This window comes from Galleria mellonella, unplaced genomic scaffold (genome assembly GCF_026898425.1).
Source record: "Galleria mellonella isolate WM207_F2 unplaced genomic scaffold, CSIRO_AGI_GalMel_v1 utg57, whole genome shotgun sequence".
NCBI classification, from domain to species: domain Eukaryota; kingdom Metazoa; phylum Arthropoda; class Insecta; order Lepidoptera; family Pyralidae; genus Galleria; species Galleria mellonella.
The window spans coordinates 10,212,784-10,240,040 of record NW_026442119.1 but is presented as its reverse complement, the minus strand read 5'-3'; the positions used below and the strand labels follow the sequence as shown (position 1 = coordinate 10,240,040).

General features: G+C 31.5%; 1 protein-coding gene and 1 long non-coding RNA gene across 5 annotated transcripts in view; one reads left to right on the top strand and one right to left on the bottom strand.

Moving 5' to 3' along the window:
* The window catches only part of LOC113509670 (monocarboxylate transporter 13), a 57,873-nt gene that overhangs the window by 20,575 nt on the left and 10,041 nt on the right, over nt 1-27,257 (bottom strand). For 3 of the 4 annotated variants that reach the window (XM_031910718.2, XM_031910717.2, XM_026893061.3), the window contains exons 2-3: nt 18,721-19,003; nt 12,569-12,712 (exon numbers count right to left, since the gene is read on the bottom strand). In XM_031910718.2, coding sequence (XP_031766578.1) covers nt 12,569-12,712; nt 18,721-19,003 — 427 coding nt within the window. Of the gene's footprint in view, nt 1-12,568; nt 12,713-18,720; nt 19,004-24,421; nt 24,551-27,257 lie in introns of those variants that run through there. The other variant, XM_026893063.3, reaches the window with a different exon arrangement.
* Nucleotides 7,073-25,506, top strand: LOC128201718 (uncharacterized). Its single transcript, XR_008253393.1, has 3 exons — nt 7,073-7,686; nt 9,059-9,191; nt 25,244-25,506. It is a non-coding gene; the product is annotated as an uncharacterized LOC128201718 (long non-coding RNA).

Below are 27,257 nucleotides of genomic sequence, written 5' to 3'. Positions count from 1 at the left end.
AAATAGTGATGTCATTAGGTAATTATTTTATCGACAATTTAAGAAAACAGAATATCGATAGTTTAAGAAGGATAAGTGTATAAATTAGGATACGACACAAACCGTAGATATTGTCATGTTTGTATTATATTATTTTTATTGAAACTTTCCTTTTCCTTTTTTTAGATGGCATTTTTTTTGGATTTCCTTTGTTATTTTTTTTATTGGTTTATCGGATGTTGCAGCAAATGCCGAATCAACCGTATCATCGTCAAGTAGCCATGTATTCCAAAGATACGTTCCCTTAAAAATTATAAGCGGTTTTACTTTTTGACCCAAAGAATTGCATGCGAATTGCAGTTGTGTTGTCGTGGCCTGGTGAACTAATGGTTCTAGTGCCCTGAAAACCTTTGAGCCCAATTATTTTTGATGTTCCAGGATCCTGACAGAAGCTTGTCTCATCGAGATTCCAAATTTGATCGCCTTCTAATCTTTGCTCCTTCACAACTGTTTCAAGTAGGTCGTAAAATTTGTTAGTCAGAAATAGGTCTGCTGCTTTTTGTATTGCTATTTCCACCCCTTGAGGTTTTTTAATTGAAAGTTTGTTTCTGTTTTTGAACCCTCTTATCTAATCTTCACGTATCCAATACGTTCGTCGTAACGGAGTATCGATTTCGTTACGACGAACGTATTGGCCAACTAATGCTCTTACTTCGCGTTGAGTCAAACCAAAGCTATGTCTTTCCATGATGTGAAGCATTGACGCAATATTTTTTTCAAACTCTGGTGTAAATACAGTAGGCCTTCCATGCGACTTAGATTTGACACCTCGATGACCTTTTACGTGTGCAATTATAGTGGGTCTAGGGACACCGAAAATTTTTGCAGCTTTATACGCCGTTATACGTTGCTCCTGTACTGCTTTGACAGCCTCCTCCAATATTTCCTAAGAGTATTTGTCGATAGTTTTTCTAACATAGTTCCTTACGATTTAAAACAAAACAAATAAATTATCATAGAAAGAACGTAAACACAAATAAATTATGTAAATACTATCGATAACCTAATTTCTTTTAAGTCGATTTATAAAAATGTCGATATTCTATTTCGAGATGTTCATTACTAGTTATGTTATTCTCATAGAAAATGAGTGGGGTAAGCGTGACACTGTTACACTTGAACATGTTAGTTTTTTAGCGAGGTAAGTGTAACTGTAAAGATATTTTAAGGAATAGTGGATTTCAGTTTACAAAGACATATTAAATGTAAAGCCCTAATATTAATTTGTATGACTTACCTTTTATCTTGTCGAAATAACTCGTAAACTTCACACAGTAACTAAAAACAGAATGCTTGAATGGAATGCGATCTGTTGTCAGTTGAGTAGTTAGACAAAATGTTGTCTGTCTTTAAAACAGTTGACGTTACGTACGCCATTGTGACACTGTAAGATAGCTTGAAAGTTCCTTTATCGTCCAATACATGACGGTTTGAAGAATATAGTCTATTTACCCTATTATTACCAATTGTTACACTTGCCTCACTGTCACACTTGCCTCGGTTGACCTTACCATAAAATTAACACGGAACAACAAGGGATTACATTCTATCGACTGTAAAAATCATTATCAAGATGGATTTAGAATTGGCGACATGATCGCGTACAATAGTCATAAAGTAAAATTTAAATAATAGTGCCATTATACGTTATTTTTTCTTCTTCCTCATCATGTAGCATTTTATATTAGGTAAATGTATTAGTGGTAAATAATAAATTGTGTTCCATAAAAAAATCTACTAAAATTTTGGTAAAACCAGTTATTTTGAAAACAGATATATAAATATAAAATTAAACTACTAAACCAAATTTGATAAAATTTCTATAGGATCAATGTAAGTATATTCTATTGTTTAGTGAAAAAAAAAAATTCCAAATCGGTTTACAACTAATAAAATTATAAGACAACAAACATAAAAAAAAATACAACCAAATTGAGAAGTTTTTTCTATCGAAGTCTGTTAGAAACGTTCTTTTTTTCTGTTATATAAAAAGAAGCTAAAAATATATAGTTATCGTTCACTCCCTTCACCTAATTTATTACTCGAGCGTTTCATATAAATTTCCCTATACATTACCAGTCCTTAAAATACGAAATACCTACTTGCCACGCTAAGAGTATATTATTATTTTGGCATCAACAACACAAAGACTTCGTTACTGATGTCAATAAACTGACAAGACACATGTTACGATAATAACTCGTTTTCCTAACTAAGAATTTGAAAAATTGAAATGTCACCATACAATTCTCATAATATTATATCATCATCCTCATATCGTTATCCCAATTATTATTTGGGATCGGTATAATATGTTTTTCTCTTCCATTTTTCTTTATTCGCAATCATCTCCGCATTCACTTCCATTCTGGCGATATTACTTTTCACATAGTCCATTCATGTATTTTTAGGTCTTCCTGTGTCCTTATGGCTATAAGGACACAGGATGGATGGCTATCCACATTCATTCTTAATAACTTTCTTAAAACACGTTCTTCACCCCTGTGCATCACGTGTCCATACCAGGACAGACGGTTACTCTTTAACTTTTTTTATCACTGATGCTACTTTCACACTTCCTCTGATATTATTATTTCAGCCATTAACTGTCCACTGCTGAACATAAGTCTTTATCATAAGGGAAGTTTTACCAGTAGTTGCTATGCTTTCCTGGCAAATTGACAACCGCAGTTAGGCTTTTAGAGATGTTTTAAGAGGGATGCTGCCTCCTACCATTAAGTTCATCATCACATCTACAGGAAAGGATGGGGTGGCCCATTCTATGCCGGGGCACACACGACATGCTTTGATATACTCATACTTAATTTTGTCTATTCTTATAATAATAATAATTATTTATAATTAGCTTTTTGCCCGCTACACTCATACTCATGTATTTTAAAAGTAAGAAAACCAATGATATTAGACTACTTTTTTTGTGATGCCAGAACAAACAGACGGAGAGAAACAAAATTTCTAAAAATGATTGATTTGGCATCTATTAGTATTTCGATATATTAATTTTTATTAAATATCTGCCATGTACAGGCAGTCTAGTTATAATTTTATTATTTAAGTAAAATCGTAAATGTGAAAGTGAGCTTTTGTCTTTGTTTGTTACTTATCTAACCTTATCTTTTGGCTGCTCAACCAATCACTATGAAATTTGTATACAAATGCTACAAGAATGGGAAAACGGAAAAAAGACTATTTTTGTTCCAGTCGGTGAACATATCCCATTCATGCTGACAAAGTCGTGGGTAAATGCTAGTTGCATATATGTTTTCTGTCCTATGTTATTATACCGTGTTATGTTAAATTATAGACGCAGATATTTGTAACGATTTTATTCATTCCCAGATGTATTTGGACCATGGCAACGCATGGGGGATATCATGGGCGAAACAGTATACTTTGTTATGTCCATAGTACTGCTCATGTCTATATGCGACGGTTACCACTTTACATCAGGTGGGCCGTCTGCTTGTTTGCCATTCTATGTTGTATAAAAAAAAACCAAGCGAGTGATAAAAACTCCTCCAATGTTGATTTATTATAAATGTGTGGTGATGACTAAAGCAATTCTTTTATTATTCAACTGTATCTGCAAATAATTTTATATTGTTGTTCTTACATTGTTTTACCAAATCTATTTGGTTCTATACTATTCTCTTTATTCTCGCTCTTTATTCTTTTACTTTAAATCCACGTTCAGATGTGCCAGAAAATATACAAGGTTACAATTTAAAACTCTGAGCATTAACATCTTATGTTTATGATATTAGTCATTAAAAAACTAAAAAATACAAAAGTTATTACTCTAGATTTACATCATTTTAGTCGAAACCATATTCGCGTGACGAAGACGTAAACAAATAATATAATGTGTCATCAGTATCATTTATTCCCAGGATATCGTAAGAGGGTACCAGGAGAACAAAGTATAATATACACGGAGAGAAATCCGCTCCCAACAGTGGGACTAAAAAGCGATCATAACCTTGGTGGTATCTCTTATAACCTTACGTTACCGGGATATCTCTATTTTAGCTCAATAAAACTTTTATTTTATAACAAATTCAAGCGTTGAGTTTGGTTAAAAATACATATTGATAAATAAAGTAACAGTCTGGCTAAATGAATCTTGTTGCTTTGGGACATGACATTCGTGTAACATTGAATCCGTTTCACAGTTTACTTATTAGCAATGTTTGCTTTATGTTTATAAATAATATATTTTTAAACGTAACGTAATAAAATATGCATTTTGCGACAGTGATAATTTGCTCTAATTTTTAAACGACTCGGTGAAGTGCTTAATTGTCGTCTATTTTCTTTTTGTCTTACAAAAAATCTTACCAAATACAATTCTTAACCGATTTTGGTAATTCTAAATAAGTATACTACCGTGTTGATCATAGTTATATATGAGAAATTAACATTGTCATAGTCGAAGACTTTTAAAAAAAATTGTGCATCATTCACTATTATTATTTGCAAAACAAGACCTTAAATTATTCTAATATCAGGCAATATTTAAAATATCATGTAATTTAGAAAGTGTAGAATAAACTGATATCTTAATCGAATTCCATTTTCGAATCGAATTTATATATGACAAAAATGTTCATGAACTGTCAACAGCTCCTGTGTACTTTCGTGACCTTATAGAAGGAATAAACCAAAAATAGTTGGGCCACGTTGAAACGTCCACCAGCCGTGACGAAACAGCGTTTCGAATGCTCTCGACATTGAATCCGATGATCTCAACACTGCTGCCAAGTGGGATCAGCCGTCAATTGTGCTAAACGTTCGCGCTAATTATTTAGATTGAGACGTACAAACTTATTTGAGTGTAATTTTTACACTGAAATAATATTTGAATCACTTGGAACTTCGAATAGGTTGTATATTAAGGAAGATTTTTATTGTACTTTTTTTATGTAACTTAAAATGGCAAACAAGCTAACGGCCCACCTCATGGAAAGAGTCGCCTATAGACATGAACAGTGCCATGGACATAACAGAATTGGGAGTTTCGGCCGTGATATTCTCCATGCGTTGCCATTCCTGAGGAGTAAGATGTTATGCCTTTCTACCTTGTAAATCCACTGTCATATTCCACTTTTCAAATCGAAACACAGCCATGTAAATACAACTGCTTCACGGTAAATACACGAATGGAACAGAGGTACCCAAACAAATAAGCAAACGACTTCTAAGGAAAGTCTCTCTCTGGTAAATTTGTAGGTATTAAAGCATCCTGTGTTAAGTTAGGATATGACCTTTTAATTGCATTCAAATCCATTCAATCGTGTAAGCATGATTGACTAACATAATACGCTTGTATCCAAACATCTTTACAAACTTTCATACTTTTAATATTAATAGGAATGCCAAAATTTCGACACAACGTATACCTCAGAGGCACACCCCGAACACTTCATACAAAAACTCCGTATTTATACTGTACCAAGGTAAGGACAAATGTTATTAATAGTAATTAACAGCCCCACTGCTAGTAACATACCCTAACAAACTGACCTCCAAGTGATACTCTTGGGAACCACCGTTGTTAAATCCTGACGAATTCGTCCTTCGATCGTCACTTATCATCCCCCACTGATACCACAGAATAAAAGTTACTTCAACAACGTAAATCAATAAGGCAAATGGGGTTACCATTTTATTTTCATATGCTTGATGGATTATAATAAATGGGGTGTCGGTCCTTACGTTTGTATTACTCCTGGGAATGCGTGTTATACGCTACATGACACCTGATTATGGCAGCCGTAAACTTAAAACTAACGTAAAATTGCAGTCGGCTTTTTGTAACTTTGTTACATTTTTATTCAGTTTTGAATGGCAAACAAAGTAGCGGCCTAATAATGGAAAATGATAACTGTCACTTATATACATAAAAATCAATTTGTTTAAAAAACAAAGGGCAGATATGAGATGCCTATTAAAATTTTGATATTTTATATATATATATATATATTTATATATATATAGTCTGTGTGTGTGTGTAATAATCCCTGTATAAAAATACATAACATAAAAAGGTCAACTGGGCAATCTACCAACAAACACGATTTAAAGGTTTATGGAAATAATGGGCACTCAAACATTTGAAATTGCCTGATGCTAAACCGTTATGATACCTACCGTTGTGATTAAGGAGTATATTTTTTTTATACAACTTAGAATGGCAAACAAGCTGACGGCCCACCTGATGGAAAGTGGTAGCCGTCGCCTATAGACATGAGCAGTACCATGGACATAACAGAGTATACTGTTTCGCCCATGATACCCCCCATGCGTTGCCATTCCTGAGGACTCAGGTGTTATTCCTCCGTACCCAGTAAATTCATGCCATATCCCACCCTTCAAACCAAAACACAGCCATGCAAACACAACTGCTTTACGGTTGAAATACGAATGAGACAGAGGTACCCAAGCAATCGACTTTTGTACAAAGTCTCCCTCAATAATTCCATATTTTGTGAATCAGTAGCTAACAAATAATTCAAATAATTGGTATTACTTATTTTAATAATAGGTATTCAATTACTATTAAACAACTGAACGGATTAGATTGAAGTTTAGTATATAGATAGATCTCAATACTTCCTGCAAGAAAAACCGCGAAATACAATTAGCCTCGTAATAATAAACTTAACTATTTTGAACCAATTGCATAGCAAGACATAATTCTATAATAGGCCAAGAAAACGCCCTGTATGGCGCCCTAATGTCTGCAAAATCTGGCATGAAGCCAGCATCATCCTACGTCAATCCAAAAGTGTAGGCAGTTCAAAACAAGATAATCTCAAGGTGCCTTTAAAAGGTCCTTAATAAAATTGAAAGGATAAAAACCAATTAAGAATATATCGCGTTTAGTATCAGTTATTGGCTGGATACAGTGCATAATACTAAAAATACTTAATGACCAGATTATCAAATTACTCCTCTCCATCTAGAATAAGTTGGTCGTAAGAAGTCATTCTTAGCGATAAGATCGCCCATTGTTATACTCTATATATACTTTTGTATGTGTGTTTTTATACACATTATTTTATCAGACAATGTAATTATATTTAAGTACTAGAAGTTAGAATATTTTAAAATGCATAATCTTGCATTCAGAAAAAAATAAATAAAAAAATATACACACAATAGACGAAGTTGTAAAATGCAGGATAAACCGTGTAATTAGTTTTCAATTTTTAATGAATCCTGTGAAGTCGCTGTAATGTCATATCGTCCATTGGATGGAATACCTACCAGACAAGTAATAGGGAAAACCGCATTTCCCCTTCATTGATTTTTTAGTAAAGAGCTTTGTAAAACCCTTCCTTTAGAGACATACGTCTTGTTTACTGTATGTTGGCAAATGTCCAATTGACATATGTTTTGTGTTAATTTTTTTAGGGAACAAAGAAAACAGAAGTAATAAAATAATAGTTAAAAAATACATACTTAATATATCAATTAATTGGTAACAAAAAATTATTCAACCTTAAATTAAAACCTTTTTGACTGGACATTTCTTCTCCTCCAACTATTTGAAAAACAAAACAATTACTTCTTTCACCAACACAATCGTAAAGGACTGAAGGTTTTACATCGATGTACGAGTAGGTAGGTATGCCTTTTTAGTTAAGTTGGTTTATTAAGATTTAATTAATTAAATTATTTATAAACGTTACGATTTACTGTAGACATCCACACGTAGGTACGAAATGACGGAAGTAGCCAGCTGATTCTTAACCATATATTATATTCTTAAAAGTATTTTCTTAAATTACGTACTGAATTTTCTTGTAATGGAAATCAGCAAAAAAAAGTTGGCAACGCTATATATACCATTCAACGAAATCGGTACCACTCGTTTACATGATACACTAATAAACAAACAAAAAATACAGACATATTTTTGAGTTCATTAACGCCAATATTATTACAATTTATTTTTAAAAAGATTTGATTACTGGTAGATATAATATTATGTAGTGATGAACACGAGGCACCTGGCAGCAATGATATTAGAGAATAAGACCTTGTGTTTGGAAATCACAAAATAATATCGACTAGGCACAACACGTCACGATAATGGTAGTTTCATTATGCCCATTTCATTCATTCATATTTAAGAGCTGCGCTCTTGTCGGTGCCTTCACGGTGGTCGGTCAATTCACAACTTGATACGACACGACACCAACTTTTTTCTTGATCTGCCTGACGCAACTGTGCCTTGGTCTCCCCCATCCCCTCCTTCGTTCTATGTTACCTTCTATTATGATGTCCATAAGTGTGTCGTATCGTATTAAGTGTCCCAACATTTTGTTCCTTCTGATTTCAATAATTTAAATAACGTTTTTTTTTTCCTTAACTTTAAGTGGACTCGTTCATTATTAACTCGATCTTTCCAGTTAATTTTCTCCGTCCTCTTTCAACATTACATTTCACGCATTTCTTTGTGAAATAGTGCAAGAATTTATTATCGGGCCTTGGGATCATAAAATTATATATACAAATTCTAAGACATTAATAATTTGGACAGACCGTTAACGACCATTGATGATTTTATGCTCTGAAGACCCTTGAGTATTCTATGATGTTACGGATAGTTACTTCTTCCAAATCCCAAGTAGGACAAATCCAATAACAGTAATTTTTGTATTTGTAAACAAAATGTATGGGTACTTTAAGTTTGGCATCAGAAAACATAAGGGGATCGGTCCAAGGCTTCCAAATGACCGTTAGTTAATTTTATGCTCTAACAACACTTGGGTGTATTCTGTAAAATCCCGCTTGGCCACTTCAAAAGTAGGGCAAATGCCATAACAATAACGTTTATTATCGAATTTATCATTGTGAATTAACATGTCTATGTGAATAATCAATTGTGACGAGTATTGACTCGTACATATGGTATATCTACCGGTTTAGGTGTTCGGCAAATTCTCTCAATACATTTTCTTTGAATAATAATGTCTCAATGTATTTACAGGCGCCAAGTTTTGAAGGACGGTTCGCATCCACATTTATGCCATTGTGCCAAGGCCAATAGCAACGGAGCTATTAACATAACATGCTTTAGACCGGCGTCCATGCTTTTAATGTACCAATGTAAACAGCATCTAGTAAGTATATATTACATTGCATATTTTAGTATTTAATTACATTTCAATGTTTAGTTCCATGTATAATAAATAAATAATATTACAAATGCCAATTGTAAGTGGTTAAATCTATTTAAATATTTTGGAAATATTTTGTATGATATCATTATTATATAATATCTTTTTGTTCAGATACAAAATAACGTGACTTGTCAATCACAAAACATAAATTAACATTCAGCTGCAGTGATATAATACTAGTTCTCACTTGTTACTTCTCAGTTCGCTAATGAACTGGTGGTGGACGTGGTATGTACGTCGACCACCAGTTCATAATGATTTATATTATATATATAAATAATAATGACAGAGTCACAAACATGATGTGATTGATGAAATAAAAAAATGTAGAATTTTACAACTTTCAAGTGTCGAGTTATATACCTCTACAACGGTATAGAGGTTGTATTGCAAAACTTGGCACTTATTTTTGATGGAATTAAAATTGAAATACCGTCTTGGTTTCGGGTTCGATTGGGACTCACGGCCTTAGGGATTATTTTTCAGTCGGGTAAATAACTAGGTCACGACAATATATACAGTGAGTGATGTAAGTAATGCATGAAATCAATTCCATAAGCATAAAAGTACTAAAGGACATTATGCAACCGTGTTTTGGATTTGTAGTTGTTTACTAGATTAAAGTTAAACTGACTCGCAGTATAATCTGGCGACGTTAAATTGACAAGCGACATGATAATCAAGTCGTTTTAACTAACGACACGTTAAATCAGTCGGTTGACGTATGTTTCTGCTGGATGCAGGCCAATGCAGGAATTTCTGAATGGATAATTTCTATCCTTAGCCACGTACACCTTGGAACCTGATGAGTCATTTGTTTTTTATCACAATACCTCAATTAACAGAACACATTTCTTCGAAACATCCACAATGTTGGTAAACAAGTAGTTTTTGGAAAGCAACGTTTTTGCTGGTTAGTTGATTAGAATTATATTCTTCAATTCCGCTGTCAATAGTATGCCTACGATTGCGAACACTCGAAGATTGACTATTATTATTATAACCAAAATTCAACAACCTTCCATTAGCCATTAATACCTAACCATTATTCCATCCACGCCCATCTAGCGACGTGTGTTTTACTTTTAAACGAGGCATCTTCGGGCAAATTAATAGATTGTTGCTCAAAGCCCAGTCTTCATTCGGCGCCCAAACTGCAAAGAACTGCAGTATATTTACTATTGGTAGCGGAATTAATCAAAATAATTCTAATCAACTATCTATCAGTGATATAGATTTCTGCAAAATAACACCTAGTTCAGTAAAATAATAGCAACGTTTATGTTTGAGCAATGATAAACAATGTTTTTATCCATTTATTGCCATATGAAAATAATGCGTAATATGAAATTAACTACTGCTCCTATCTAAAGATATTGTATGTGTTCATTTAAACTGTTTTACTCATTATTGGTTGTTTCTACACTATTAATTATGTATCTCTTATTTTCTTCCGTAGCAATAATAAACACATAGTTTTTTTTTTTTTTTATTAAGGTTAACTTTAACCTATGAACACATGAATTACCAAAGATTTAAAGAACGACTGCTATTCTACAAATAGCTCACAAAATTCTGCCTTGAAACAAATAAAAACATCACAAATTTCAATTCGACTATCTATTTAGGATTTAGATTAATTTTATTCATAAAGCAATAAGCATGCCAACATGTCCAAACATTCAAATAACAATACTACACTTTTGCATCTCACATCTCTATAAATGCCAACTAAATATGTGAAAGTTTATTCCAGTCTGCGTACATCGTAAGATTTGATTAACCGTGTTATAGTTTGCTTTTATATTGGCATCATCATCATCATATCAGCTATTGACTGTCCACTGCTGAACATAAGGTTTTGCCAATAGTTGCACTGCTTGGCTGACGGATTGGTAAACGTAGTTAGGCTTTAGAGATGTTTTAAGAGAGACACTGCTGACCATCCCTCGCCCTACTTTAGTTGGCACTTACGACACCAACGAAATAGGAAGGGGTGGCCTATTCTATGCCTAGACCATACGGCTAATTTAAATTGGCATATATGTATTGAATTCAAGTTTAACTAATTAGTCGAATTATTTTTTCTCATTTTCTTTTCTAAGAAGTTCTTTTAAGTGAATATTCTCACGTTACTTTTTTCTATATTGCATTATAACGTCTTCGAAGCAAATACTCGAGGTTAAATTCTAAATACTTATATATTTAATAGTAGAGATATTAGTTGTTGATCGGCTTCATCCGCGCGAACCCTTAATTTTCCATACCTATGGAAGTTTCTTAATTAAAGTTCGTTTATTAATTCAATAATTAATTTCAACTTTCTAACATCAGCGGATATGGTCTTAAGATGGAGGTTCTCAATTCATCTGCGATTTAATTTTTGTGTATGTTTACTCATAAATATTTCAATTTCTTCAATTCAAAATTACGTAATTTGCAATTTACAGATTTTTGTAGTAGATAAGGTTCATTTCTAGTTTTGGTACCCTATTTACTTATTTCACAATTAAAAAAATGTTAGGAACAGATATTTATACAGTATGACGAGTGAATGCTTATTATTTTCACTAAATCGCATATCATATCAAGATTTTATAGCTCCGTTGTGGTGTTACTACAATGTTGTTGTGATGAAGGAGTATATAATTGTGCCACGTGGGCGATGTTGTTGAATTTTTTCCAAGATTTCGCTTCCTGACACTTAAATGTTTACATAGAATCTCTAGTAGTACAAAGTACAACTTACTCATACTGACTACCATAATTAAGTCTGCCCGATTCTGCTGTACCTATTACCAGTATCTATCATGCACCATAAATGCCGTCACCTTGAGCAGTCATCAAAGAAGAATGTATCATAAATAGATTATTCTGAAATTGCTATGGTCACGCTTATACTTATTGAACCAATTTTTTTATAAATTGGACACGAAATTGAAGTTTATCACGAAATGCCAAACAAAGTCTATCATTAGATTTTTATCTCAATACAAACATGGTCACAGATAAACAACAATAACAAAACACTACACGTGTACAACAAAAGATGTTAATATGTACCTACCCCGATCGAAATTTTGGTTTTAGCTAGGTTTTTAGTTTTAATACTGGATTTATTTTTTGTTATATAAAAAGTCAACCGATTATTAATATTCAAACATGTATATGGTGGTCGAAACAGTATACTCTGTTATGTATATATTATATTATTTTTACGATCCAAATCCATGTGACTAAATAAAAGGAAAATGTAAAATGAAACGAACATGTTTATGTAATTATAATTATGTTAAGATTAAATAAAGAATTCTTACCTCCAAGGAGTCCATAAGTGAGCATCATCATAGTAACACTTTTGCTGTATGTGGATAGCACGAAAGCAACTGTAGCTATCAACGAGCCGGCAATGCACACCGCCCGACAACCAAATTTATTGCATAGCGCCGATACAATTGGACCTAGAAAAAATAATAAAGAACATATTTAGAAACAGGCCATCAGCTTATTTATTATACCAATACATATTTATTTAAAACGCCTTCGTATTTTACAATGTAAAGGACATTTAAGAATACCTTTCATTTTTAAGGCAATTTCGTGTGTATTATGCGATATTTTCTGCAAATTCTTTTGTCAATTTTATTGGCAATCGCTTACTAGCATGTAACTTTTGTATTAATTTTACCACAATTATTATTGCTTTTTGCACGGCAAAACCTTTTAGTTATATCACTATACACATTTTTTATACAACTTAGGATGGCAAACAAGCTGACGGCCAAACTGATGGAAAGTGGTAACCATCGCCTTAGACCATAGACATGAGCAGTATCATGGACATAACAGATAGTAGTACCAAAGTTTCAAAATAGTACTAACGAGCCAAATCAGTATTACATATATTAAAACATCACAAACAACAACCAATTGTAACGTTCGAGTAACATAACATACATACAAACAAATATCCCAATGTTACACAATCATTTAAACTAACCAAACAAATTCATCAATTAAATCAGGTCAATCAACTTCAATGACACCTGTATATGGGTTTTATTTGTATAAACACAAGATGTCCTTAATATGACCGTCTATTGATTATGTTGCAATAATCTGATATCCACTTAAAGATATCAGAGTAGGGTAAGATAAACCGAAGGCAAACTTCATTCATAAATAATATATTTTAACGATTTTATAACTGTTTATTGACACATTTTTGCAACATATCAACTGTGTCATTCACTAGCATAAATCCATATATATTTTATAATATTTTATGAGAAAATAATACTATTTCATTATAAAGAATCATTTCGTTATTATGATACGAAAAAAAAGTTTACAAATTGGTCAAAAATTGCGGGCTGTGTAATAGAATACAATCTTTCTTATATACACTCCTCGCAAAAATTAAGGGAACATAAAAATTTTTGAAATTTTTGGGTGATTTTCAACAGGCTGTATTTCAGTGAAAAATAATCGTACAGGAAATTTAAAAAAAGGGTTTTGAAGTTTGAAAACTCTAGTTTTCAGATTTTTTGGTGAAAAAATTTTTTGAGCTCCGGTTTCCATGCAATTCTTAAACAAAGCTGAAAATAATTTTTTTCAAAATTTTCTAGGTTTCGTTTTTTACTCTATGGGCATGGAAAAATTTTTTCGAGCTACTCCATTGTATAGGTCTCTTAGCGTGTTTATTCAGCTTCAAAAATCGCTTTGTATGGCTAAATTACGACCATTTGTCTCCGAGATATCGAACTTTGAATGCAAAAGCATCCTTTTCCATTCAACTGCTAATATCTCTGGAACTACTGGTCGCACAGCAAGCGGGCGCCGAGTTTCTTTATCTGAATAAAATTTCCAATTAAGCACAGTCAAGAGTTAGTGAAGAAAAACATTTTTTCCACCTCTAACATTGAATTGAAAAAAGTGGAAAAAAGTGACTTTTTCTCTTTTTTGGTTACTTGGCTGTATCTTCGCTAATATGGGCGGGAAAGCTAAGGTTTGAGGAAAATTTTACAGTCTATTGTTCCTTAAAGAACCCCTAAATCCCTGGAGCGATCAGTTCAACGGTTTTTCCCGGACCAATTGATTGAAATTTTGGAAAAAATAAGGGAACAAGGTTTTTGTCCCTTAAACTCACCCTAATCCATTCAAAAATCAATAATTTCATGTTTTTCACTTTTTACTCAATTTTTTGTTTGTTAAAAATTCATTATCAAAAAAAAAAAATCGAAAAAAATCAAGAAAATTTTATGCAGATAAAGAAACTCGGCGCCCGCTTGCTGTGCGACCAGTAGTTCCAGAGATATTAGCAGTTGAATGGAAAAGGATGCTTTTGCATTCAAAGTTCGATATCTCGGAGACAAATGGTCGTAATTGAGCCATCCAAAGCGATTTTTGAAGCTGAATAAACACGCTAAGAGACCTATACAATGGAGTAGCTCGAAAAAATTTTTCCATGCCCATAGAGTGAAAAACGAAACCTAGAAAATTTAGAAAAAATTTATTTTCAGCTTTGTTTAAGAATTGCATGGAAACCGGAGCTCAAAAATTTTTTTCACTAAAAAATCTGAAAACTAGAGTTTTCAAGCTTCAAAACCCTTTTTTTAAATTTCCTGTACGATTATTTTTCACTGAAATACAGCCTGTTGAAAATCACCCAAAAATTTCAAAAATTTTTATGTTCCCTTAATTTTTGCGAGGAGTGTACATACTTTTTTATTTTTTACAATACGTATACAAAGTACCAGAACCACAGGAACTCAGTAGAACCGTTATGTTGGAAATAAAACTTTTATCATAGATTCATAATTAAACTTATTACGAGAATAAGAAAGAAGAACAATAACGCGTCGTAATATTTTGTTCTGATGGTAGAAGCATGTTCTATTTAGGTTTTAGAATTATATGTAAATAAATACCTACAATGATCATAATTTAAATAAACAAACCCTTAGATTTGTATATTTAACAAATTAAACATAATTATAGTCGCCTTGTGCTCAATGTACAAACTGCTACAACTAGAACCTGACGCATCATGTAACCAGTTCAAGGAATTGATTTGTATACAGAATGAAAACGAAATTATTAGAGTACTTTTAAGGGATAGTTGTATTTTTTTTTTCATGGATGTATTAGAGAAACTGAATTTTCCCAAAGAACGGAACGGAACCGAAAAAAAATCGATAAATTTATAGCTCTCTCCCATATTAAATTGACAGCTGTACGAGCCGTGTATACATGCGAGTCACAGTATTAGTTTGTAGTATATTCGAATTGTGAATTTAAAAAAGTCACTGTATGTATGTATATAAAACAGAGTAGAGGTTCCATGCTCTTATCGACGTTGCTGTGTGTAACGACACAAAACTATCATCGAAATCGAACCAAACATCTAAACTATAAAACTGAGTAGAATAGATATGCTAAAAATATATTGGGGTTATTATGTCGGGTCTGTGCTGATAAGAACTGCTTTCACAGCCTGCACTTAACTCAAATTAAGACATTATCTATTTTCGTGTGAAAAATAAGTAGATAAGTATTACACGTATTCAAGATTTCTCTATAAAAAACAGCATATCAAAAACACGAAACTTACCTTGTCTATTACAATAAATATTTTCAAAGTCTGATCTGAATTGGCTGAAAATATTACGCAATAAAAAAAATACATCTGTTACCAATAATTAACGTTAAACAAGCCGTCAACTTGTTTGTCATCCCAAATAAATTCCATTCCATTTACTATAATCAAAATATTTCATTTATTAGATTTTCTTCTTTCTTTTTATCAGTCAAGAATAAATATTTTCTTACAGGTAAGTGTCTCATAAAGGTAGGAAATTCGTCGTATAAGACTATCCTTTATTGTAATTATTTATGTATTAAAGTTATCCGTCTTGTCTTTCGAGCTACAATACTCTGAATAGACTGAAATACCACTATATCCTGCTTTTATTAATTTAAATCTGCCGAGTAACTTAGCCAAAATTTGGGCCGACAAATCATATTCTTTTTTGCTTCAGTAATTAATAAAATATTTATATAAATTTGCAAATATATAAGATTACAATTTGTAGACATATTATCATTAATAACAAATCTATAATTGCTTTTTTAAGACGGACCTATTTTTGATGTATCATCAAAAATCGTTAATTATTGATTAAAAGACAAGATTAAACAGCCTTATCAGTATTGAGTAAAAAAAACTGATAACAAACAACAATTAGTTTTACGCTAATGTCACCAAATTAACATTATCACAGTTAGTGACAGTATATTTATATAAAGATTAATTTAAAATGCTTTATTAGCGGATTATAATTTGTTTTCTTCTGCTAATAAAATTCATTATCGCATGAATTACACATTTAGCTTCAGCGATTAGATTGAGATAAGAATAAGAAATATAACAATATTCACCATCACATATTATGAGATTACAATTGTATTGTAAGCGTATTATATAACGATTTCTCTAAGAATTTAGATCTAGAAATTTCTGTTATATTCTCCGTGGTTTTATATTCATATTCAGACAGTAACGGATAAATCCTAAACAGGTTTTTTTTAACTGTTATTGTAAATAAATGAAAAAAAAATCCACAAAATATATTTTTCTTTAAGTAAATATTTTTCTGTCATAGTGTAATGACAGAAAAAGAATTCCTTTTCATCACTAGTAAGAGAGGTTTAAAGTAACAAAACACAATATTTAGTCCAAGAACAAAGAAACTCTAAATAAAAACCTACATCTAGCCCTCTGATCAGTGTCATAATAGTGAATTATCTCCTATCTTTATGGATATAAACTTGTGTCCTCCTGTGGTACGTTAATGTGTCAGTAATGTAACTATGAAAATATGCGAATTATGAAGGTAGATAAACAGGAGATACAGAATTTAAGAAAATAGACATATATAATAAGAACAGAAGTTGTTGTTAATTGGATCTCTGTAAACCTGCCACTTATGGGCATGAAGCAGGAATATAGAGGTAGATTGATAATTATGAAAATACCAACTGATACGCGACTTCTTTCAAGTGGCAGGATAATTAAATGGGATCAGTCTGTCCTAAAAGAAAATTCTTCTTTTCCATCTCAAATACTACGTGTATGTCATATGATGATTTCAAAATCAGTTATAATCAATCAATCAATCTTATCATTAACTAAGAATAAATAATTAATTCACGTAGCTATTGGTTTTATAAATATCTATAAAATCAAGATGCTACTATACTTAACCGAGCTCAATGCCAAAAGTCAGACATCACTTTATGAGAACAACAGAAACAATAATTGGTGACATCAAGTAATCGATATCACTAATTGAGTAGATATGCGTCCGTATCAACATCGGGCTTTACAATTACACGCCCATTTTTCGCGTATTTTAGGTAATATACAGTGGCAAAATTAATTGATAATTTCATTGTTTCGATGCTCTCTACAAATGTATCTATAGTAATAAAATATATACTATACATATATTCAAATACATGATTTCATATCGCGTCCATGCATTTGACATAATTGGCACGAACAACGATTACAATGCGAGGACAAAGAACGTGACTCGATTTCATAGAAAGCTTATGGGACGACGATCCCATTAGCTTATCCCGAAAAGGGACAAACGTATCTTGTCTACGACAAAAAAGTTAATTTTGTCTGCCTAATTCGTATCAATTCTGCTAGAGATTTGTAATAACGATAATTAATAACATTACTTATTATTTAATTATTACATTAATCATTTATAACAATGATGCTCATTACAGACAGTATGCATTATACCAGTTAATGTATAGACAATAAATGTAATGTAAAAGACATTTTAATAATAATCTGAATTAAAATCGCCTCCTGTTCAGTTTTATGGGCAACAGTGTATTCTGTAATACCCATATCTATAGGCGACAATTACCACTTTCTAGTGGATAATCTGTCAGCAGTTTGCTATTCCCCGTTGCAAAAAATTTAATACAAACTTGTGAAGTTTCGTTGCTCGACTACATTTCCGAAAATAATTGTATTTTACTTGCGATGATCTTTTAGTCTATTTCTATTTAATTCAAATTCACTCAGGGAATTGATCAATTACAGCAGAGTTTCTTGAACTTGGTATGAAAACTACAAATAAAATTGAATAAAAAAATCTACTACGACAGTAGTTATTTTCCATCGAATACTACGTTACAATAAGATGCACAAAAAACGACTATTACGCGCTAACATTGACATTGTATGCTATCTCACTCTGTGCGTTCGCTTCTTAAAATAGTAATTTACAGGCTGGTTTCACTTGTTCTCTTAAGTCATACTTAAGTAACAGAAAAAGCAGTTTTTCTCTCCTTCGACACTTCTGTTCGTTTAAAAAGTATTTCATAATTAACACTGCTAGAAGAACAATTTTAATGTGTGTTAATATGTACAAATAAAATTTACCTGCAGCAAGATAAACTCCCGACAATAAGCTGCCGACCCAAGCGACCTTTCCTTTCCCTTCTCCGAAATACGTGACCAACTCTGGGAGGAATATTCCAAAGGTGTAGGCTATTCCGTCCACCACCAGGTTGCACATGAAGGAAGCAAAGACGACAACCCAGCCGTAACCCCCATCTGGGGGTGGAGGCAGGGCGCCGTAGTCAAATGCGTCGTCATCCTCATCCGCGGCGGCACCCTCTGCGGTTAATCTTGCTGCTTCTTCGCATGATGTTTCGCTTTCAGTCTGCAACAAGTTATTTCTTATTATAATATTGGATATCGTATCTCTTGATACTTCTATATTTAGAGTTACTGAAGTCGATTCTGACGTGCAATTTTCTAAACCTATACTTAAAATTGGAATTTTAATTTGATGGTTTAGCGAAACTATTTATTATATTACAGACTATTAAAATATAGTAAACTTAACGTAGGTTTGACTTAAAATCTATTATACACTTAGTTAATATTGGTGCCTAGATAAAGGCGCTTAAGAATCCACTCGAGTACCAAATATTACCTTTTATCTGTTTTTTTTTTTTATTATTTTCTTATTATTTATTACAAACATATTATAAAAGGTATGATTCAATACAGTCTTTTTAAATAAATACAGCTCGTTGTTTAAGATAATATAAACCTAATTAAATCAAACAAAGGAGTTGACTAATTTTACGTCGTACTTGTAAACAAATAAAAACAGCATGTTGGCCAAGGGACTTTGTAAAAGAATCTAATTAGCTCTATCTAACACAAAGATAATCTGCGATCTAATTAAGATGCCCATCTATCAAAGAAGTCAACAAGCCTGTGTTAACATTGAGCAAACTCTCTAATATTATAACTATAATAGTTCTAATATTAGAGAATCATATTTGCGAATTACTGGAATAACAGGTAGCTTTTTTTACAGAATTGAATCTTTCGGAGTTTAAAATACTGATAATTATAATAGAGCAAATGAAAAGTACGTTAACCAGATAAGTTTCTTTTATAAAAGCCTTTTGGCTATTATAAAATAACTTATTCGCTTTGTGATCTAATTTGAAGCTTGTATATCAATTAAGTATACAAGCCCATGGTAACATTGAACAAACTCTCTTACTTTAACTTATAATAATCAGATAGTCAATAGGAACGGGAATTTTTGGAATTAAAAATGCAGCTATAAATTTTCTTATAATAAAGAAACAGGGAAGCACGCATTTAGGTAAAACGTAAGGTATTTATTTAAATTTACAGCTATAATTAAAGATTATATCCCAAGAAACAAACTGGCTTCAATTGTGACAAAACCAGTTCTTTTGATTTGTAAACTAAAGTACTGAACCGATTGATAAAATTTCTATGTAACCAAATTCTAAAACCTTTCAGAAAAAAAAATGAAACAGGTTTAGAACTGACGAAGTTATGAAGTGAAAATCATAAAAAAAAAAATACAACCGAACTGAGAACCTTCTTTTTGAAATCGGTTGAAACTAGTAATCCGGCATGGGTTCGCACAACTAGATAGACAGGAAAATAAGTTAATATATTAGATAATCAAAGTTTAGATACTTATGGATACATTACAGTAATTTTCGTAGGGTTCTCTAATTTTTATAAAATAATATATAGCCCATGTTAGCCGCTAATAACTTAACTTCTTATATGTGAAAAGAATTTAAAATCGGTTGAGTTCTTTTTAATACATCCATTACAAACAAAATCTTTCCTCTTCATTAAATTGGTATAAATATAGAAGTAATTGGTATAAATAATCAATGTAAATACTATATCGTCCAAAATCAACATATGAAATCGGAACTGTGGCATCAAAACACAAATAACAATAATTTGTCTTTATACTGTCATTAAAATTTAGCGTGTCATAAATTTAAAAGCATTACGTCATTGACGATCTCATTAATATTGCTATAGACTTCATTTTATCGTCCCCCATCATGAATATCCAGTCATTATTTCTTTAGAAGAATGTTATTTCTTAACAAGTCTATAGGTTCTTTCCATACTTACATATTTAATGGTAGTCTATTACTTCTGACGATTTGGCACCTAAATAAAATTTATATTATCGGTCAACTTTGTTTACAGTTCAACATGATCATTTGACTACTGTGGGAGTTACCACATAACTTTTCTGGCACATTCATGGAAAATTCCATTCCATAAATTATTCGGTCGGTACATTGGAGAAAGGCAAGGAAAAATTATACACTTATATACGTCTGTGTGTGTTTGAAGCGATGTATATTTGAAACAATACATAAATGTGAATGTATAACGAAATGATTTGACAAATCTCATAGAAATGCATAAAGGCATAATGAAAATACAATGAAAATTGCAAAAAAAAAAAAATAATAAGTAGATTTTCAAATAAAATATTTTTAATACAAAATATATCCAAAACTTTTGTTTAGATTTAGATATTGTTACTTAAGAAATTGGCTATAGAGACTTCAAAGAAATTGATAAGGTTTTGTTTGTTATTACACAATCATTTTGTCTACCTTGTTTTGTTTTCATGGTCATTGCCAGCAGCTTGTTTGCTGTACGTAAAATATTGTTGGATTAATATGATCTCAAGGTTGCGTAAACACGTGGCGTGTGTGATTAATAGTATATTTATGACTCAAACATTATCACAAAGTATAGCGTTTTTATTACACTTACTAAACTTGAATTCATATACATATTTTGTGCAAAGAATTTTTAAATTATAAATAGAAATACGTTCTCAAATTGCAGTTTTGTTACAGTGAATTCTATTTCATAGTAAATTAGTCTTTTGAGTCGTTAACAAGAATTCAAGACGTAATACATTTATATCTACAAGTTCTCGTATAAGTTAGTAGAAATTACTAATTTTTAAATACAAAATATTCAGTGTAATATACGAATACATATAAAAAAAAATTGGCATCGCTTGGTCAATACGGTATGCCCTTCAATAATTTTATAATTTCAGTATTCTTAAAATGATTACCAATATATATTTATCCCAAATAATGTAACAATTGACCGTGTGGTCCCGGCATAAAATAAGCCACTCCTTCCTTTTCCGTGAGAGTGGTAAGTGCAGACTAAGGGAAATGGGCAGCAGCGTCCCTCTTAAAACATCTCTAAAGCCTGACTGCGGTTGCTATTCCGCGTGCCAAACGTGGCAACTACTTGCAAAATCCCCCAAAGGGGAGGCTTATGTTCAGCAGCAAAGCATACCTTCTTTGTTCAAACTGTATGCGTAAATTGACGATTATTAAGTATTATAGGCATTTCTAAAAATAAATGCTTATTTCATAACACTTCAACATAACAATATACAATATAAACTCTATAATTAAGAACAAAGATAAGTTACAACTTTGAAGATTTACACAACGACTTGAATAATAAGATTACAACTGCAACTGAAATATAAATACTGCATTTAGAATAAACTTTCTTTATTATGAACGACAACAAACAGTTTAAATATATTACATATATTATCACACCTACTTTCACAACAATTAGTACGTCATCGTAAGGTTGTCTTAAAAAGATTGCTTTCAGCAATAAGACCACCTTATTGTACTTATACAACTGTACCGTTACATTCATTATTTGTCTTGCTTATTTCCTATATTGTATAATGCAAATAAAGTATACTCATTCATTAATTAAATCATATAATAATAAGATTTACATTATCTACTCTCAATATCGGTTACTAAGTTACTAATCATAAATTCAATAGGCTAACTCTTCAAAAACAATACGATTCCTATCTAAGATATTCCATATCTGATCTAGGGCAAGGTGTTGATAAAGTAAGAATAATTGAAAAGTATATATATTACTGATATAGTAATACGATTTTATACGATAACGTTAAGACAAATAATATAAATTTTAAGTCAAATAAATTGACCTAATTTATATGAATTAAAATAAAGTAAAAAAATAAACTGGATACGATTCCGAAAATAGAAAAGTTGGGCTCAACTGAAATATCGAAGTATAGATTAAATCACTCGTCAAATAAGACTACAATTTGGTATTCAAATAGCGTAATCTTGATGCTGCATTGATATGCATTAAGAAACCGTATAAAAACTATTGTGAAATATTTTGACCCATTAATTCTACTAAATCGAATGAATTCTGAATGTTTACTTCTTTTTAAGAGAGACATAGGAAGTGTTTTTTTTTTCAAAACTATGCGTTTCACAATATGTTTTTAAAATCAAGTCTTTAATACTTTAGTAAATTAGATTTTACTTTACAAATTTTTACTTTACTAAGTTAGTTAAGAGTACGTGAAATTAAAAAAGAGACACACGGACATAGAATTTTATATAGATAATTTGATGCCAGAGAAAATATTTTCTATTTATAGAAGTCTCGTCATGTTTGTGGAGAAACATGATTATATTTAAGAGGTTAAAGGCGAAGGTGGTGTAGTAGGAACGAATACATATGTATCGACTCTAGATCGAACACATTCAGTCCTAGAGACAATGTATGTTTGATCATCTACTTTAATCTTAAACAAAGTCAAAGGTTTGACACATTGTCGTTGTGCATGTAACCACTATTGTTTGCATATACGATAGATAACCTTGTTAATGTTTACGTTCCAAACGAGTCTGGCATAGTGATTTATTTCGTTAGCATAGTTTGTATGCATAAAAATAACTTCCTCACTTCCCTTCACACTTGGTCGAATGATATGGATGAATCCATTTAATTTAGGAACGTGAAGACCAGATGTGTGCTGATCGACGATGTTAGTGTTAATACTAACGCACGCAGATATAGCATCAAGGGCAACAACAGGTATAGTTAGAACCTAGTTAGTAACCGAGAGCAATGAAAACTCGTAAAACTTATAGCTTTATAATAACAACCAAATACAGTTGTGGTTGACTGTACAACAGTAATTCGATACTTCTCCAAAATCTTAGGATTATTATTATCGGGATGTAATTAATATTACAATACTTCTAAATATTCTCCTTTATTCCACGTAGGCGGAAATTACATAGGAAGACAAATAAAAACTTCTAATAATTCTCATTTATCGTTAATATTTTACGATTCCGCAATCCGCTGAGATGTCTGTTCAAGACAATTTATGACTACAAGGAAATCTAGAGTCGTACCTATTGAATAACTAAATATCAGGCACATAATAATATCTTAGATAAATAGAAAATCAAAATTCAAGTATAAAAAGTGTAAAAAAGTGTCACTGTAAAGTTTTAAAATCATTTTCTATTCAATATATTTTATTTTATGCAAATTAATACAAAATGGAATATAAAAAAATTAACTCATTTTTATTACTAAATAATATGTATTAATAATAATAAAAGAACACAGTTCAATGATCGCTAGCACTAATTATAACGTGTTCATTAATTTTCATATTATCTAACTTAGTTTTATCGTAACTATTTCGTGTTATGTAGACGGACAGAATAAAAGCTTAGTTGAATTAAGATATTCATTTTAACTGAGCGATTTTTTTTATCAATTATATTATTATATTAATAAAATATCCCAAATGTTACAAGGTTTTCATTTGGATTATTGTCATTTAAAAATTATTAAATTAGGTAAAATTTCTATCATTCAACACTTAAATATAAAATGGTTGGAAAAAATTTATACTCACTGCCATATTATTCACCGAAGAAGGATAAACTGTTCGATTTGCAAACACAGAGAAATTACAATTACACCACTAAAACTCTCTTGGTCGCACAACGTACTGGCAATATCAACGTATGTCTCTGTAATTTGATAATTTCATATCTTAGTCAAGTCGTGATAATATCGAATTAATATTTTCAACACATAGACATTGATGTCTGACAAGCGACTTTTTATAAGTTACAATATTAAAAGAAAAAATCAATACGCCTTCCCAATTTCAGTGGACTCCAACAATGAAATTAAAAATGGATAATTGAAGACTCATAACACATGTTGATCCGTACGTTCAAATGTTAATCTAAATAAAAATATATCGATACATTATATCTTCCGTATGCTGTGCTATGCTACACGTGACTCTATGAAATCACTTATTACACCTATGTGGGTGTAATAACATAATCCTTGAAATACAATAGGTACCTATTTGTTTTGTATTAAATACTTATATATAATTGCTCTTAGAAAACTTGATTGATTAACGCGCTAATTAAATATAACACTTTATATTTATAAAGATTTGTAACAATAATAGAGAAATAGTGTGATTATATAGATGTGTGGACTGAAAGAATATATAGTGACAAAGATCGAAAAGGAAACGTTGCATTGGTTTGGTCATTTTAAGAGGATTGATGAAAGAAGAATGTGTAGGTATTTAGTATATCAAAAATTGTGCATTTAATAGTCTACCCGTAATTGGCGACATTTTACAATAGTGAATTGTAACGCTTTTAAAATTGTATGTTTTATAATCTGTTTTTTTCTTTTTTTATTTTAGTAAACGGGACAGCATAGAGGAAGAGATTATTAGTAACAGAGACAAGCAATGGGGTCGCCATTGCTAGCAATATACTCCCGTCAAGTCAACCTCCATCGCTTCTAGAAATCATCGTGGCGAATTCTTAATGAATTCGTAAGGATAGTCCAACTGACTTGCTTTCATTCTCATCTGTCTTTCCTTACCGATGGTTCACCAGCATGTACTGATGGCAGGCGAAGTTACCAATTCATTATTATTCATTAAAAAAAATTATTAGCGTAGTATATAGTTTTATTTCGAGTATTCCCTCTCTCGCTCTAGTCAAGTGTACTGTACTTTGTCCACGTAATCGCCTCTTGAATTTTATTCTTGCACAAAACGTATATTGTCAGACCAATGAACTTATAGACGATTCTTCGATCCAGTCAATAGTTACGTGTTATCGACCACTTGTGATAATTGATAGTATTATAAATTACAAATTTAGCACATCGTATTCAACACAATATAAAGTTGGCTACATGCCTAATATTACTTGTTACCGTAAGCAAGGTTATTTGCATTTCTGGACAATGTGTAAGATGAAAAATGTTCATATCTAATATATATTTATTCAGTTATCGATTATTTTATTCTATAAGTCGCGGTTTGGGTTACTTGCATATATATAAAAAAATCTGTACCTAAGTTCATCGAATTATGCTAAAATGTCCAACGAACCTAGTGCGAAACGAACAATTAGATATTACGCTTCGTCATCAAAGTTTTCATATTGTACTTACAATGAATTAAGTATATATTAGATATATGTAAAAAATCTAAGGCACGTGTTATATCACTGCTAAAACGTTTATATTTATCTGAACACCGTAATATGTACATACCAATAGGACATACAGGACAAAAGCCTTTTGTTTTGCGTAAATCAATTTTGATGACATTTGGTATAATAATATCACGAAGGGATGAAATAAGGCGAACGGAGCACAAGAAAAATTAATAAACACGTTCACGTTGATTTCATTACGGGACAGTAAACAAAATTCATTTTTTATTTGGACGCTCAACCCTATACACCTATGTAACTTTAGTTTACAAAAGTACAGACAGTGCCTACCAGAATCCAATTTGGTGGGTACCTGTTTGATAAACGTTTCTTGGTAACTACTGCTTCTCGCACAAAATACGGCGCAGTGATTGATCGATTGCCCCAAATGTAACAAACAAATTACAGGTTAAGATGGAATATGACGGATCTACGTATTTCGAGAATAGTTTTTTGCTAACACAATTTTAATATTTATTATCTGTTAACCGCAACTTTGCCCGCGAGTACTCGTTACCTCTTATATTTCGGAAAATCCTTTTCTAGTGGATAGCTTCTTTATCAAAAAAAGTATGGTTTGTATATTAAAAATTTGGAGTTTATAACACCAAGAGATAGATTCCCTGTGAAATACAATATGTTTAACGAGTTATCAATATACTTTATTTTGTTATTTATTGACACCTGACTACCGTATAATACAGGTAGTGTTACCATTTCATTTTAATTATAAGCATAAGCTTAGGTATAGGCAACAATAAGAAAAGTTATACCTAACAGTATTCTTTTATTTGTGATGTTGATATTACTTAATTATTACTTTACTCCTTTATTGTTAACCTAAACCTGGAGATTCTAGATATAATATACTAGCCAATACCATAGCTTTTCATGACGCTGTTTCCAAACAATTCAGTAAGTAAAATATGTTTGCTATTGACATATATACTGATAATTGAATCGGTGCCATAATAAATAAACGGTACATTTCGCAATTAACTGAAGCGAACGAACGCTTAACTTTAATGGTTTCATCATTATCCACTTTTCCAAGTACTCATTTTATCAAGATCCTTCACCAGGGATCTAGCAAATAGCTTCCATTAGTTCAGTCAATAATAGCAACATCTACGAAAGTGCAAATACTACGGATTGCATTCACTTTGTTTTGTTTGGACATCTCTATCTCACCCAGGCTGGGTGTAT